The sequence below is a fragment of the Sorex araneus genome, chromosome 1 (genome assembly GCF_027595985.1).
Source record: "Sorex araneus isolate mSorAra2 chromosome 1, mSorAra2.pri, whole genome shotgun sequence".
NCBI classification, from domain to species: Eukaryota; Metazoa; Chordata; class Mammalia; order Eulipotyphla; family Soricidae; genus Sorex; species Sorex araneus.
Window position 1 is genome coordinate 52033182 of NC_073302.1, and position 16238 is coordinate 52049419.

At 38.6% G+C, this 16238-nt stretch overlaps 1 protein-coding gene across 2 annotated transcripts in view; it reads right to left on the minus strand.

The window, feature by feature from the left end:
- FOCAD (focadhesin) overlaps nucleotides 1–16238 on the minus strand; it is a 323158-nt gene that overhangs the window by 220290 nt on the left and 86630 nt on the right. For both annotated transcript variants that reach the window (XM_055131110.1, XM_055131118.1), the window contains exons 6-7: nucleotides 9077–9178; nucleotides 3423–3624 (exon numbers count right to left, since the gene is read on the minus strand). In XM_055131110.1, the coding sequence (XP_054987085.1) occupies nucleotides 3423–3624; nucleotides 9077–9178 (304 nt within the window). The remainder of the gene's footprint in view (nucleotides 1–3422; nucleotides 3625–9076; nucleotides 9179–16238) is intronic.

Here is a 16238-nt window from a genome sequence, read left to right on the forward strand (position 1 = left end):
GGTGAGACAGAGCCGCCTGGAGAGCCCGGGAGTGCACACGCCCCTCAGCGTGCTTTATTTTTTTACACTGTATCAAGAAGTACTCCTAGCTCTGCTCAGGGGCACTCCTGGCAGTTCTTGGAAGACCAAGGATCAAACCCCAGGCTCCAGCATTCATACAAGTGCTCTAGTCTGTTGAGTTATCTCCTGAGCAGCTCTAAGTATAACTCTTTTAAAATAAATTATATGACAGTGCCAACATGTCAAAGGAAATTTAAGTTGGTTTTGACTTAGTTCTCCAAATGAATTTTTCCTTTCTACAATTCCAACAAAATTACCTGGGAATGAAAAATTAGCATGCTATTTATTGCATACCACACCCTTCATCTAAGAAGATAATTCCTCTGGCAACCTTAACTGAGGGCATCATTTCCATACTTGGCAGATGTGATGAAAGATGATATTCAAATGGTAGGATGTCTTCTAAATAGGCAAATGTGCTAGATAGGAAAGACTTGGGCGCTCTTGAAAATCCCAACCCAATACAAACCCAGCTGTTCTGATCAAAATTCTGAAGTTGGTATTATGGATATGGTCCTGCCCACAGACACAGTGGCATTTCCCACAGATTCCAAACAATGAGCCATCTGCTTCAATCAGGAGCTTTGTGTCTGCAAACCCATCAAGAGGAAAGCCTATGGTTGACAAACTGTACCTCTATCCAGTTCTACCCCCATAATAACCCAAAATGACTGTAAGTAATATACAGAAAGAAAAATTAATTCCTAGCAAATAAGAAACAAAAAGATATTGAAAGGTCAAGAGGCAGGAGACCGCAGAAAATACTAAATTGTTAAAAATAAAGGTGAACATTATTGCTCTTTTACAAGTATACAGTATGGACAGACAAAAGGTCACTAAGAGAAAGGAATCAAAAAAAGAAATAAAGTTTCATGTTTATTTAACAATATAGTCCTTCAATGCATTTCTGTGCATACTTCACATTTACATTTTAAAAGCTTAACTTTCAAAATAAGCACATATTAACTACCAGAATTTCATTTCTCTAAACTTTGTTTAGTTTTATACCTAGGTTATTATAACGAAGATGTATAAAACAAACACATTTCTAATAGCTATGGCAATTCCCTTTCCAATTCTTTAGTCCTGGTCTCCTCTTTAAAAAAGACAACCACTGAAAGTCAGGGCTGGAGCGATAGCACAGCGGGTAGGGCGTTGGCCTTGCACGCAGCCGACCCAGGTTCGATTCCCAGCATCCCATATGGTCCCCTGAGCACTGCCAGGGGTAATTCCTGAGTGCACAGCCAGGAGTAACCCCTGTGCATTGCCAGGTGTGACCCAAAAAGAAAAAAAAAAAAAGACAACCACTGAAAGTTAACAGTAAGTGTTCTCTATTTAAATGCTGGTAAGATTCTTAACAAGAATACGTTAGAAATAATGTTCTATCTTTATGGAGAAACAGAGCATATGCAACAGATAACATATCAAATGATAAAAATCACAATTAAAAAGAAAGAACTTGGGACTGGAGAGATAGCACAGCAGATAGGGCACTTTTCTTGCATACAGTCAACCTGGATTCTAACCCTGGCATCCAACATGGTACCCCATGCATTGCCAGGAGTGATTCCTGAGCAAGAGGCCAGAAGTAACCCCTGAGCATTACTGAGTGTGGGCAAAACCAAAACAAACAAACAAAAAGAAAGAACATAAGAAAGAGAGAGAAGGACGGAGGGGGCAGGAAGGAAGGAAGGAAGGAAGGAAGGAAGGAAGGAAGGAAGGAAGGAAGGAAGGAAGGAAGGAAGGAAGGAAGGAAGGAAGGAAGGAAGGAAGGGAGGGAGGGAGGGAGGAAGGGAGGGAGGGAGGGAGGGAGGGAGGGAGGGAGGGAGGGAGGGAGGGAGATAACAGCAGCCGGTACATAAGGCATCTCCTTGCATGTGGTCAACCCAGGTTCGATCCTAGCATTCCATACAGTCTCCGAGCACTGCCAGGAGTGATCCCTGAGCACAGAGCCAGGAATAAGCACTAAGCATCACCAGGTGAAGCCCAAAATACAAAACAACTTTGGGGGGAAAAAGGAAAAGAACTGATGATATCAAAGTTTAAGGCAGTAAAGTCCAAACCAAGGACAGTTACACAACTATTTATAAAATGAATATGCAATATATATGAAAATAAGAAGAAATAATTGACAGTCATAATATTAATAGCAAGATAAGACTACTTCTAAAATAAAATAATAATATATGAATTAATATTGTTGTATTCAAATATGTAGGGGTAGAGATCAGACCAAATCTTTAAATACTATATTCTGTGTTCAGAAAAGCATTTTATAGTAACATTCTGAGCACCAATATATTAGAGAATCACTGGAAAAGGACAGGGAACTGAAACCAATTCCTGAAGGAATATAAAGTAACTAATGTAAAATAAAAAGTGAAGGAAAGGAGGATGGAAAGGAAAAATTACACTGGAAAAGCAATTGGCATTTCTAAAGAATTATTTTGTTTTCTTTTCAAAAGAACGGAGACTGACAGGTAATGTCTTAGGAAAATGAAGGTCAATTAGAAGTACAGTTAAGAAAATAAGCAGTTTCCTTTTAAAAGAGTATCCTTCCTATCACTAAAATATTTAATCATAAAACAGCTGTCTCTGAGAGTATAAGAAATATATGGGATCAGGGGGAAATTAATTACACTGTCACTATATATATCCAATTCTAAATTAAGTGGATTTGTTAAGTGATTAAATATATTTATGTCACTAGTTCCATTAGTTTCAAAATGATATATCACTTTTTCTTCCCCATCTAACTCAGCTACATTAACAAGTCACAGATTCTGAGAAATACTCTACAGAATCCACCACCAAAAGTATTTAATCTTGTCAATATAGATTCATAGAGATCAAGGCAAAGAGCACAGAACAGGGAAGCAAGTATGGTATGAAGAAGGGTACCCTCGCTCAAGATGTTCTGCCTATGTCTTGCTTTATTGCCCACACAAAACAAATGACTTGGAAAAGCCGCAGGAGAATTCATTGTAATTAACTTTGTTCTGCCTTGATTACAGGAAAGCCTATTTATGAGTCACAAAGGAAAGATTCACTCCAGTCACTCTTTGCTAACATAAACTTAAAACAGGTCATCTGTGACCTTAAGTGATCACTTAGAAAAATATTCGAATTCCTCCCATCAGCTAAGCAGCATGATGCTCAGATTCTAGGCAAAAAGCAAATCTCAATTATAGATGGGATGGTCTAAAAAAAGAAATTAAACACTGTAGCGAAACCACAATATATAGTAAATATGTGATATATGTGCTGCAAGAATCACACAGGCTCTACTTTATGTATAACAGGAACACTCAATACGAGCTGATACTTCGTTAGTGAAGAAAATGAAAAACAGAAAGCTTTACCTGCAAACATGGAATCATGTCACAGCACAACTGTATTATCTGCTGTTCCAATACTGTTGGTTTCCCTTTGTCAACAGCCCGAGGTTGAAGCAAGACTTTCAGGAGTGCTAAACGCAGTTTGGCATATTCTTGTAACTGAGAAGGCTCACAATAGAGGTACCATAAAAACGGAGCCATTATCTGGATACATGAAACTTCTGACCTGCAAGACATGTAATTCGTAAACTAGCCATTGAGTTCCACAGAGTAATAAGCAGATATGAAGCTAATACCAATTTATAATCCGTGACATATCATAAACTATGATACCAGCAAATGTAATTTTTTTATGACCGCTATTCTACTATAACTAGCAAGCCCATGTCAAGTAGTTCTTTGAGCATTAGAAAAAAAAATTCAATACCTGGAACCGTAAGATTTATGTCCAAGACTGAGTGACCAATAGTTGCACAACAGAATATCAACTGTACATTCACCACTCTTTGGAAAACATAAGAATCATCTAAGAAACTTTTAGAATGTTAAATCTCATAGGCAGGACAGATAGCATGAGGTTAAGCCACTTATCTTAGATATGATCAACCCTGGTTTGATCCCTGGCTCTACATGGTCCCCCCACCACTGCCAGGAGTGACCGTCTAGAACAGAGCCAGGAGTAGCCCCAAGCACCACTGTCAGGTATAGCCAACACCCTCCCTCCCCCAAATTAAAATGTTACATGTCAGGATTCATTTCCAGAGTATGAAAAAAACTGTACAGGCGAGAGACTATATAAAACAAAGTCATAAATTCTCAAAACAGGATGAGAGGGGGCCAGAGTGGTAGTACAGCAGGAAGGGGGCCTGCTTTGCACGCAGCTGACCCAGGTTCAATCCCCAGCATTGCCATGTGGCCCCCTGATCCCCACCAAGGGTGATCCCTGAGCACAGCATTAGGAGTAAGCCCTGAGAACTACCAAGTGTAGAAAAAACAAATAGGTAATGATGATTATAGTTACTATTTATCTGTCAACTTCCTAACACAGTGCACAAGTTACTGTACTTTGTTTTGAAATCCATTTGATCCTCACAAAGAGCCCTATAAAATAAAAGTATTATTATCGAAGACAGATGATATGAACTGAATTTGTCAAGTTTCCTTCTTAAGTTTTTCCCACTAGAAGGTATACCCTACATAGCCTTGCTATCTATAGATTTCAACATATTCCAGTAACACCTAGTCCAAAATTGCTAAAATACCAGAATTCCCTGACTGACATAAAAATGTGAGCATGTCATTAACAAGATTAGCAGAGTTTACCCTTAAGATAAAATATTTTGCCAAATTCACAAACCTTCCATAAATCTCTCCTCTATTTGTTTTCCTAGATTCATTTCTTGCTCCTCTCTATGCTCTACTGAACTACAAGACTTCTTCAGATCTCAACTAAATCATCCAGCCTTCCTTCTGTCTAGTATTCCCTTTCTATCTGTAATAGTCTCCTCCCCTTTCCTGTTCCTTCCTGTTTAATTTCTGTCTTCTTTCAGTTCTTCCCATTAAAATGGGCTTCCTTAGGTCTCATCTGGTGCCTATGCTAGGATGGACACATATGTACTTTAGAAAGAAAACTCCCTCACTGTGACTCACTAAAAATAAATAAATAAATAAAAATTTTAAAAAGAAAGAAAACTATATTGTTGTCATTATTTTTATATACATGCGGGCTGGAGTGATAGCACAGCAGTTTGGCGTTCGCCTTTCACGCGGCAGACCCGAGTTCCATTCCTCCGCCCCTCTCGGAGAATCCGGCAAGCTACAGAGAGTATCAAGCACGCCCGGCAGAACCTGGCAAGCTACCCGTGCGTGCTGGATATGCAAAAAACAGTAACAATAAGTCTCTCAATGAGAGATGTTACTGGTGCCCTCTCGAACAAATCGATGAGCAACGGGATTTTTATACATGTGTACACATATAAATATATACTAAATACACGTACACATTATGTCTAGTCCATACTAAATTTCAAACCAAAAGAGAACATGGACCATTAATTCTCTCTGCTGTTACAGCACCCATATCTGTACACACAACACAATCAAAGAGATGTTAGATCATTCATCAACTCAGTTTTACATTAAAATACAGAGCACTGATATTCAACCTTTTTACACATACAAAGCTGCACCTGTCTATATACCATTCCATGGACCAGCAATAATAACCACTGTGGTTGACCAGTCTGGGTTTTCAACCTTTCTACATCTGTGGACTAGCAGTTAAAGACCACTATTATAGGGGCTGGAGCAATAGCACAGCAGGTAGGATGTTTGCCTTGCATGCGGCTGACCAGGGTTCAATTCCCAGCATCCCATATCGTCTACTGAGCACCACCAGGAGTAATTCCTGAGTGCAGAGCCAGGAGTAACCCCTGTGCATTGTCAGTTGTGACCCAAAAAGCAAAAAAAATAAATAAATAAGACCACGATTGGGGCTGGAAAGAAAGCACAGGGGGTAAAGCGTTTGTCTTGCACATGGCCGACCCAGGTTCAATTCCCAGCATCCCATATGGTCCTCTGAGCACCGCCAGGGGTAATTCCTGAGTGCAGAGCCAGGAGTAATGCCAGGAGTAACCCCTATACATCACCTGGTGTGACCCAAAAAGCAAAAAAAAAAAAAAAAAAAGACCACTATTCTAAAGTACTTGATGTTAGTAAGCATCGATAGAATGCAATGATTTCACATATTTTATTATTTTTAACACTTATTACACAAAGAAATTATTTAATAAGATATAAAGATGAACTAGATAACATAAGTCTGTAAAAAGCATACAGTTCAACAGGCAAAATTTTTCCGTTTAGGGATGTGGAAAAAGAAAAAAGAAAGGTATAACATGCAATACTTCGTGGAGCAAATAACTTTGGATTATGGTTCACAGCGTAATTTTATACATTTTAAAGCAATGTGGTTTCAAAAAAGGAATAACTTTAATTAAAAAGTGTTAATTAGCAAATTCAAAGTATTTCATTTATTCCTTCAATTATTTACTGGCTTAGCAAAATTTACTGAGTAAATATATTGACTGAGAAATTATAGTTCTAGAAAAAAGAAACAGAAATAGAATGAGTCATTATTCTGATGAAGTTCACAATCTGAATAAATGGTTTTTAATCATGAATCCAAATACTCATACAATCAATATAATTCAAAATAAGTACTTATGAATTCATAATTATTACGAAAACATAATCTTTATCATAGCATTTGCTTTGTGAAAATAAAGGCCTTGCAAATCAAGCAATTAAATGATACAGATAAGGCTTAGATTATGAAGCATCCATTTCCAGAAAAGAGTTTGAAGAGACTGTTTCCTGGGCCAGAGAGATCAGGAAAAGCACTTGCCTTGCACACACACAGATAACCCAGGTTTGATCCCCAACACGGAGTATGGTCACAAGTAATGCCATGAGTGATCCCTGGAGCAAAGAGCTAGAAGCGATCCCTCAGCTGAGCAGAATGAAGCCCAAAAAACAAGAACAGGGGCTGGAGCGGCAGAGCGATAGCACAGCGGGTAGGGTGTTTGCCTTGCACGTGGCTGACCCAGATTCAATTCCCAGCATCCCATATAGTCCCCTGAGCACCGCCAGGAGTAATTCCTGAGTGCAAAGCCAGGAGTAACCCCTGTGCATCGCCAGGTATGACCCAAAAGGGCAAAAGAAAAAAAAAAAAAAAAAGGACAAGAAACTATTTCCCCAACTCTCTGTGATAGTGTAATCTCCAAAGAGCAAATAGTATACACATGTCAAAACTATCCACACAGAGCTTATCTATTTTCTCCTACTTTGAGGTACTGAAGATGAAATGTAAGATTCATATATTTTTTTAAAAAAGGCTTCACAGATGCTATTATCATTTGAAATCAGAAGCATGATGTTGAGTTTCCTTGAGGACAGCCTACAATTTTCACATCTTCTTGGACTTAATCTGCTGTGATTTCAGATTTTGTATTTTCTGTGTGATAGCTGATGATGATTAACTCCCAATTCAGTGGAGTTTTAACTTGACAGGATTCAATGTTGAAAACGAAAATAACAAATTTTAGATATCACTTACCTGAAACCCAATAAGTGACAAAAAAAATGTTTCATTATATTAGTGAAGCAATATTGGTTAACATGGCTGTATTTATTGTAAAATTGCAATTTCAAAACTCTTCCACAATGCAACCATCACAAAAGTACTAACATCCTTCCATCATAGTCCATTAGTCCCTTTCTTCGCCACCCCTACCAGCCACCTTTGGGGATGGGAGGCTATGGGGCCACACCAAGAGATGCACAGGGATTAATCCTGGCTCTGCAGTCAGGAATAACTCCTGATGGTGCTTGGGGGACCATATGGAGATGCTGGGGATGGAACCCAGGTAGGTCACATACAAGATAAGCTCCTTGCCTGCTATACTATCTCTTTGGGACTCCCCATAGAAATTAAAGCATTTCTAACAATGTTTTAAAAAGAAAGTACCTGTGCATGTTTCTATATAAGCCTTCACTAAGGAGAAAGTACAAAAAATTACCCCAGAATGAGAGTCAAAAACTTGAGATTTGAGCCCAAACTCCCATTCGACATTTAATGTTGCTTTCCTTATTTCACTTCCCTGGAAAATCATGTATTAGATAGATGACCTCTACACATGAAAACCATGACATCATTATCAATTTATGCATTTCTCAGTTTCATAAAAAAAATAAATCTTTTAAAAAAATTAAGTAAGCTTACTCAATAGTAGTCACAGATGAATACAATTAGGGTGATGCTAAAGATCTATAGACACATTCTACTTTAAATAAACAAATAAATAAGCCTCCCTCGGCCCTTAAAAGCAATATTCAATTCAGAGTCAGAGACATAATTTAGGTATAAAGTACTTGAATTGCATGTAACTGACTCCAGCTAGATCCCAGCACTGCATGTGGATCCCATCAATGCTAAGAGTGATCCCTGAGCACCTCCAAGTGTGGCCTAATGCCCAACACCACTGACCCTTTAAAAAAAAAAATTCACAATTATTCCTGTTCACAAAAATTGGAGAATAATACAGCACTTGCCTTGCACACAGTCAACCTGGGTTCAGTCCCCAGCATTGCATATGGTCCCCCTGGGCCCCACCAGGAGTAATTCCTGAGTACAGAGGCAGGCACCCTGAGCCAGCTGGGTGACCATAAAATGAACAAACAAACAAAAATTATTCCTACTCTCCTTGACCGCTCCCTGGAAGTCGTGGCCCCTCTGGTGCCCTGGTCCATTTTCAAGGTCTATATTTCATTTCATTAATCGCTTAGTTGCAAATGTGAAGAGTAGGGTATGTCATTTTCATTTATCTGTCATCTTGCCAGGATCCGGAAATATTTCCATTAACTTTCCTAACTAACCGATGCTTGACTTCTTATAATAATTTCCTCCTAATGAAAGCTTTTCACATATTTAATATTTCAATAATCAACAAATCTCATAGGATTTTCTCTCTTACACTTAAAATGAAAATAGAAAACTATAGCCTGATCTAAGGCTTTTTTTTTTTTCCTTCAGGAGAAAATATTAAAGATTGAGCAGCTAAGGAAAAAAAATTAGCATATCCCATTCCATCTCCCTGGCTTATTTTACATTACATTACCTTTCAGGGCATTGCTGCAGAAAAACTGTCAGCTGCTGCAGAAGTACTGGCCAGCAATCAGGTCTGTGTTCAAGCACAGTGATCAAAGGCTGAGGATGATTTCTGAAAACAGAGTCACAATGGAGCTGTCATTTCAGGACTATGCATTCTCCATAACCAAATATAGAGACAAACAAAACACAGCAACAAAAAACAACACCATCTAGAAACTATTTTCAGGATTCACAATTATCACTATACTATCGTTGATTGCAGTGGTTGCAGAATTCATTCGAATTTTAACCCTTTAACCCTTGTTAGAGAAAAATTTAAAAGCTATGAGACTTGGATAGGATGAATGGAGAGGTTACTGAGACCGCTCGAGAAATTCGACAGTCAACAGGATGATGATGATGATGATGATGATGATGATGATGATGATGATGATGATGATGATGATGATGATGATGAAACTTGCAGACCCACTTCTGAGAACAGATGTTGGCCCTATACTAGCTGTAGCGATCTGGACCTGCTTCTGAACCCAGTGGCTGTCTCGATCTATACCCTCGATTTCTTCATTTCTGAAAGTCATGGTCACATCCTCCACTTGCTCTTCTTCTGAAATCCAAAAGTTCCAATTTTTCTAACATCATACCCAACTTGTAAGCACTCTCTGTCCCCCTCTATTCTCCCTAAGGGCATTCTTCTTGATTTATGTCTCTCTGTTTCCCCAGCATATTTAAGATGAAGAAGAGGAAATATTCCTCCCGTCTCAAACAACAAACTGTCCGAACTGAAACTGTATAAAATTTCTACTGTGCAAAAATAAATATTTTTATTCAAGACTGACCATTAAGATATCCTGAAATGCTTTACAAAACATAAACTATGAAATCTGAAAGACTCTCAAGTGATGAAAAATTTAAGAAGAGAAAAAGTACAAACAAGTTAACTTAAATAGTTCAAACGGCCTATAGATACCATTAATTCATCAGCTTTTTAAACTGTAAACTACTACATAGCTTTTTATTATTGACATGGTTTTTCTACCAAGAAACATGTTAATTAAATTTAAAATGCTAATTGTAAAAATATAGAGAGCAAGAATCAATCTTTTTAACATAAAAGGAATAATACATGTGCAATTTTAATCATAATTTTTAACCTATGTTACATATCATTCATGATGATTTTTTAAAAGGGTGGGAGGTAGGGAGATAACTTTAAAGGCTGGAGTGCACACTGCCTCTAGAAGTCTTGGGCTTGATCCCCTGCACTGCATGGGTCCCTAAAGCATTGCAAGGATCTATCCCTGAGTACAAAACCAGGAATAGTCCTGAGGACCATTTGGATAAGGCCAAAAAACAAAGCAAGTAAATAACAGACCAGTGATATCAGCTTTTCACATGGGAATTTGTTAGAAATGCAAGTAAATTCTCAAACTCAATCAATAGCTCTCTGGGGAACTCTGACATACAGTTAGTTACAAAGCAGTAGTAAACCCAAGCTGCATGCTAGAGTCATCTATGGAGTTTCTTTAAAATACTGATGTCTAGGTCTCAATCATATTGAGGGTGCTAGAAGTAAAGGTAGATATAAAAATTATATCAATAATTTTTAAAAACTGCTGCAACAATTCTAAGGTGTTGCCAAGGCTGAGAACCACAAATGAAAAATATAGAATGAAGTCAGGAGTTGGGAAGTTTTCTAATTTCTGTTGTCTTTCTTAATTCAAAAAGTACAGCAACAGAAGTTACTTCCTTTTCACAAGTTTTATAAAATTAGAGGTTGTGAACAGAAAATACCAAAAGGCCACTGGGTACTAATTACTTAAGGACTTCACCTTTGGGTATAGCCTTAAAATTAAAAAAAAAAAAAAAGTACAGCAGAATCATTACCTCAAAACACTCATGTTAACCGCCAGCTTATGAGGACCACTAATGAGGGTACGAGCTTGCAGTAATGGGATACGCAGAGGCTCTCGAGAAGGGGGCGGTACCGGCCCCACTCTCTGCCGAGATGTGACCCCAGTGCCGCACATGTGCGGCCTCTCTGCAGCTGCACAAGCATGATCCCAGAAGCCAGCTAAACTACTTTTGGTACCGGCAGCTTCTTGCAGAAATGTCTCTAGACTATGAACTAAGCTGAGGCCCCATGTCTGCCCAGGAGGGGAAAGGTTTTTCTCTCTCGCCTTTTCCTTGCGGGGGTGAAGGGCATGGCGACCGCCAGCTTACAAGGACCACTAATGAGAGGTACGAGCTTGCAATGATCCAATTTCTGCCACAAATTTCCCTGGACTAAGTAAAATACAGAAATCCAAAACTGCATGGCCGCTATTGCGGCTGCACGACCTCATATCTCTTCAGGTCTGATTCTAGGGGGGAAACTCCAAACAATAATAGTGAGTTTTTTGTTGAAATATTGAATGTAACCAAAGTAAAGGGAAAGTAAAGTGAAATTTATCAGTTACACAGGCGGGGTGGGGGAGCTGGGAGGGTTGGGGGGGTGGGAGGTATACTGGGGTTTTTTTGGTGGTGGAATATGTGCACTGGTGAAAGGATGGTTGTTTGAGCATTGAAAAACTGAGACTTATGCCTGAAAGCTTTGTAATTTTCCACATGGTGACTCAATAAAAATTTTTAAAAAAATAAGTAGGAGAAAAAAAAAAAACTCATGTTAAAAGCCAGCACAGCAATTTGTGTTAATTAAGTCACACTCAAGTATGAGCCACTGACAGCACATACATCCGTGTCAACATAAGCAGCTTTCTACCACTGCTACAATGTCTGGGCACTGTAACATTATCTCTCCATTTTCTTCTCAACCTCACCCAGCAGGTCATGCACAAAAACCCCACATGTGGGCAGTCTCCTATATTAAAAGAATAAGCCTTATCTCCCTCATCAGATTAGTGCAATTGCTGAGGAATTGCTCCAAACAATGGTTTATGCCAAAATGGGCGGTGGGGGAATCATATGAAAATCACACTTCCCAATTTCAAACTCCTTGGCAGTAAAATTACTTAGAATTTGCTTCTACTTGGGTTTACCAGAGGCAAAACAGAGCGAGTGTTATAAATCCTGAAAGGCCTGTCACACCAGCTGAACTTCTTAAAGGAAGAGTTTCGTCCATCATGCTTAATTAAATATGAATAAAAAGGAAAGAACAGCAACTAAAATTATATTAGTCATAGATTTCTTATAATAAACACCGTATTCCAATGAGAATATCAGACATGACCATTCGCCCTTTCCCTGGTTAACTGCAGCATGTATGATCATTTAAGAAGAAAATCTGGACCAGAGCAATAGTAGAGTATGTAGGGTGTTTGCCTTACATGTGGCTGACCAGAATCCATCCCCAGGACTCCATATGATCCTCCAAACCTACCGTGAGTGATTCCTGAGCCAGAGCCAAGAGGAAACACTGGGCACCACCAGTTATGACCCAAATACCAAGGGAAAAAAATTCAAATATGTTCTCACATAGGCTTTATGTGATTATAAAGCAATGAGTTTTTAAGTACTCTTATTCAAATCATCCCCGATGCCTTTCCATTCCTCACCCACACACAAAAACACACCCACAAATAAACTATTAAGGATTGATCTCCTTGTTAAGCCAGTTCTGTCCAAATTAAGTAAATAGGAAAAAGAGTGTGTCTAAAGTAAAATTAGAAAAAAGAATACACATATTTGGCAAACAAATTTTATAATTTAGTGTTATATCACTGGGGTTGGGGCAACAACCATTGTTTCAAGAAGCTGAATGCTAGTTCTGCTAAATAATGAATTCAGTACATTATATTTGGTATCTCAGGCTCAAAGTCTACAGATGATATTACATAAAACATGGCAGAATCGGCATAATCCAGATTAGTGATTTAGAGTTGTGGATAACTAATTTTTCCAGAGCTATCATTTTGTAAGATCCCAGTAGAAATATTTCAGACAATACAATATACTGTTGATTACAAGAAGTTCCAATCTTGAAGGAGAAAGTCTAAAATAAGAACACTGGCTGGGGCCAAAGGCATAGCTCCATGGTAAAGTTCCTGCCTTAAAAGCGTAGGCTGAGAGTTCAGTCACAGGTGCCTCCACATGCCCAGAACCCAATCTTGGAAGCTCTGTTACCTGTACCTGGTAGCTCTGCTGTCTGTGACCCCCCCGTCCCTCCAGCAATTTCCAGTGCACTGCTGTCAGCAATGTGCATACACCTGAGGAGTGTAACCCCCAATGGCACTGGAGCACAAATCATCTGTGAGCACCACAAGTGAAGTGTACAACTACCAGCAAGCACCACACCCGAGTATACAAGCCTCATGCAAACTGATGTGTGATCCTCAGCAAGTGCCACACCATGCACATGTGACCATGACAAGTGAGGCGAGAGAAAAGAAAGGAAGGAAGAGGAGAGAAGGGAAGAAAGGAAAAGACCAATGTAGACTCACTGCTAACATCTGACTATACTATTTCAACTAAGTACAGCTACCTAAAAATTATTATTGTCTATTTTTGTTTTAATACATTAAGCATAATAAAGCAAAGCATAATTCTCCCTTGTGTATGTAAATATACTTGCAAAACAATATACAGAGCTTAATAGGTAAGTAACAGAATAGATTCATTGTTTAATTCAATATACTTTATGGTGTAATTGCTGTACCCGAGGGTTTCTCAATCTTAGCACTAGGCATTTAGATCCAGGAAACTTTTATCCAAGGTACCTTAAAATGTCTAAAAGCATTCCAAGTGTCTACCCACTGCATGTAATAGCATTTTCCTTAATCATGACAATCAAAAATGTCTCCAAAACTACTAACTGTTCCCTAAAGGAAGAAAAATATGGGAGACCAGAGAGACCGTATAGAAGGTGGGGCCCTTGTCTTAGAAATGGCCAACCTGGATTCAATAGTCAGAATCCCACATAATCTCCCAGGCCTGCCATGGGTGATCCCTGAGTGCTGAGTAGGAATAAGACCTAAGCACCACCAGGCATGGCCCAAAATAAAATTAAATTAAAAGAAATTTTTTAAAAGGGAAGAAAAATGTCTCCTGGTTAAGAAACATTGCATCTAATAACAGTGGACAAATAAAATAAAAAGAAACACTGCAGTGAATTAACTGACAAGCACTCCCTCTGAGAGACAAAACCAATTAAAACATAACATCAACCCTGAGTTTTTTTTTAAATGGTTCTACCTTCAACCATGCACAAAATTTTAAGTTTCTTATGAAAATACAGTCATCAAATATTAACATTAGGTTCACAAGATAAATAATATAGTAGGAACTCAAAGACGTTAAAATGGAAAACAACCGTAAATTTATTCCTTTGCAAACAGAGCATCAAGTCCAAAATAAATAAACAGCATCAACTCATGTACATGTTAATTTGGATATGACAGAAAATAAAATAGTTTACCTACTTAAAATGTTGTAATTAGGGCATTAGATGTCATAAGGCTAAGCAGAGTTCACTCTTGATGTATTCAAAGACTATTAAATTTATGGATTATTCAAATTTTCCTATTTCCCTCTCCTTCTCACTTACTGATAGTCATTCCACATTTTCCACTCTTCCCTTCCCTTTGTTGCTGACATGCTATGACCGTGGCTCACTCTTGCCTGGTTCTAGGGTTCGCCAGTTGTTACCCTCCTGCCCCAGGACCCACACATCTCTATTCTGTCGTGCTGTTCCCTGCGTCACACACTGTAGGTGCAGCTGGCAGCATGGCACAGATGACACAGTCTACTGCAGTGCTGGGGAACAAAAACTATACGACTGTGGAGAGCATCAGGGATCAAACGTGTGGCTACATGCTTTCTTCCCCTGTGTGGGTTTTATTTTTAATTTCCAATACCACTCCCTCAACCAGAGTGCCACTTCCTTCCACCATTGGCTCAGGGTCCCGTCCCCAATCACCACCCACACTCCCTCGGTTCATGAAAAGTTCAGTTCTCTAAACCAGTTCTGTTGTCTTTGGCCATTTGTCATTCCCCCTCTGCTTCTATATATCCCACTAGAAGGGCGATCATTCTGTGTTTCTCCCTCTCCTCTGCTCGATGCTCTACAGTTCTATCTAAGTAGGTGCAAACCGCATGATTTCATTTTCTCTTATACCCAAGTAATATTCTACTGTGTGTATATACTATGGCTTCTTTTCAATCAACTCTTCTTGGAATTCAGGCTGTTTCCAGAATTGAGCTATTGTGGACAGGGCTGCAAGGAACATAGAAGCATGATGTCTATTTTTTTTTTAATTTTGGGGTCACACTTGGCAATACTTGTGGTTACTCCTGGCTCTGCACTCAGGAATTGCTCCTGGCAGGGCTTGGGGACCTGGGGATGCAAGGGATGGAACTCAGGTTAGGCATGTGCAAGGCAAGAGGCTTACCCACTGTATTATCACAAATGTCTTTTTGAAACAGAGTTTTGGGGAGGCATTTTTAGTCTCTAAGCCTTCCTCCAGGTCCCCATTCCACTTCTTCAAAAAAAACCTGAGAGAGATCAAGGTAAATGGAAAGAGCCACCATTTAACCAAATTAACTTTGTTCTCATACGCACTACTGATCAAAAACAGAAAAAATTTTACACAAAAAAGAGACCAAAATGAAACCTAGGTTATGCTTTAAATTTTCAGTTATCCCCAAATCTTTTATTTAAATGATAAAAAGTTGACTAAGAAACTTAATCAAAATAATCAGTAGGTTGACCAATCCACCTGATCACTTGTAAAATTAACAGTAGCAGATAATGAGATACAAGTTTTGAAAAAACACAAATAAAAGACAATGTTTTAATTATAATTATATAAACAGTGTTTACAAAGTACATCATCGGAATAATTTACTGTTATACTGATACACTCATATTACAGGGAGAAAAAACTGGAAGTAAAACAATATGGTGAAATACTAAAAGGAAAAGAAGAGTTTTACATTCTGGCTCAGCAACAAATCATGTGATCTCAGAAAAGAGAATTAATCTTTTATGGGCAAAGTCTCTTCATATGTAAAATGAGAATATCAAACTAAATAACTTCTAGTGCTAAAGGTACATAACGTAAACTACCCACTTAAGCCCTAGCCTTCAGAATGAAAGGTAGAACCAGTTTCTATAATGGTGGAATGTGGTAAAGATGGCTCTCATCAGCTAATAATCCTACAGGCCAAGCTTA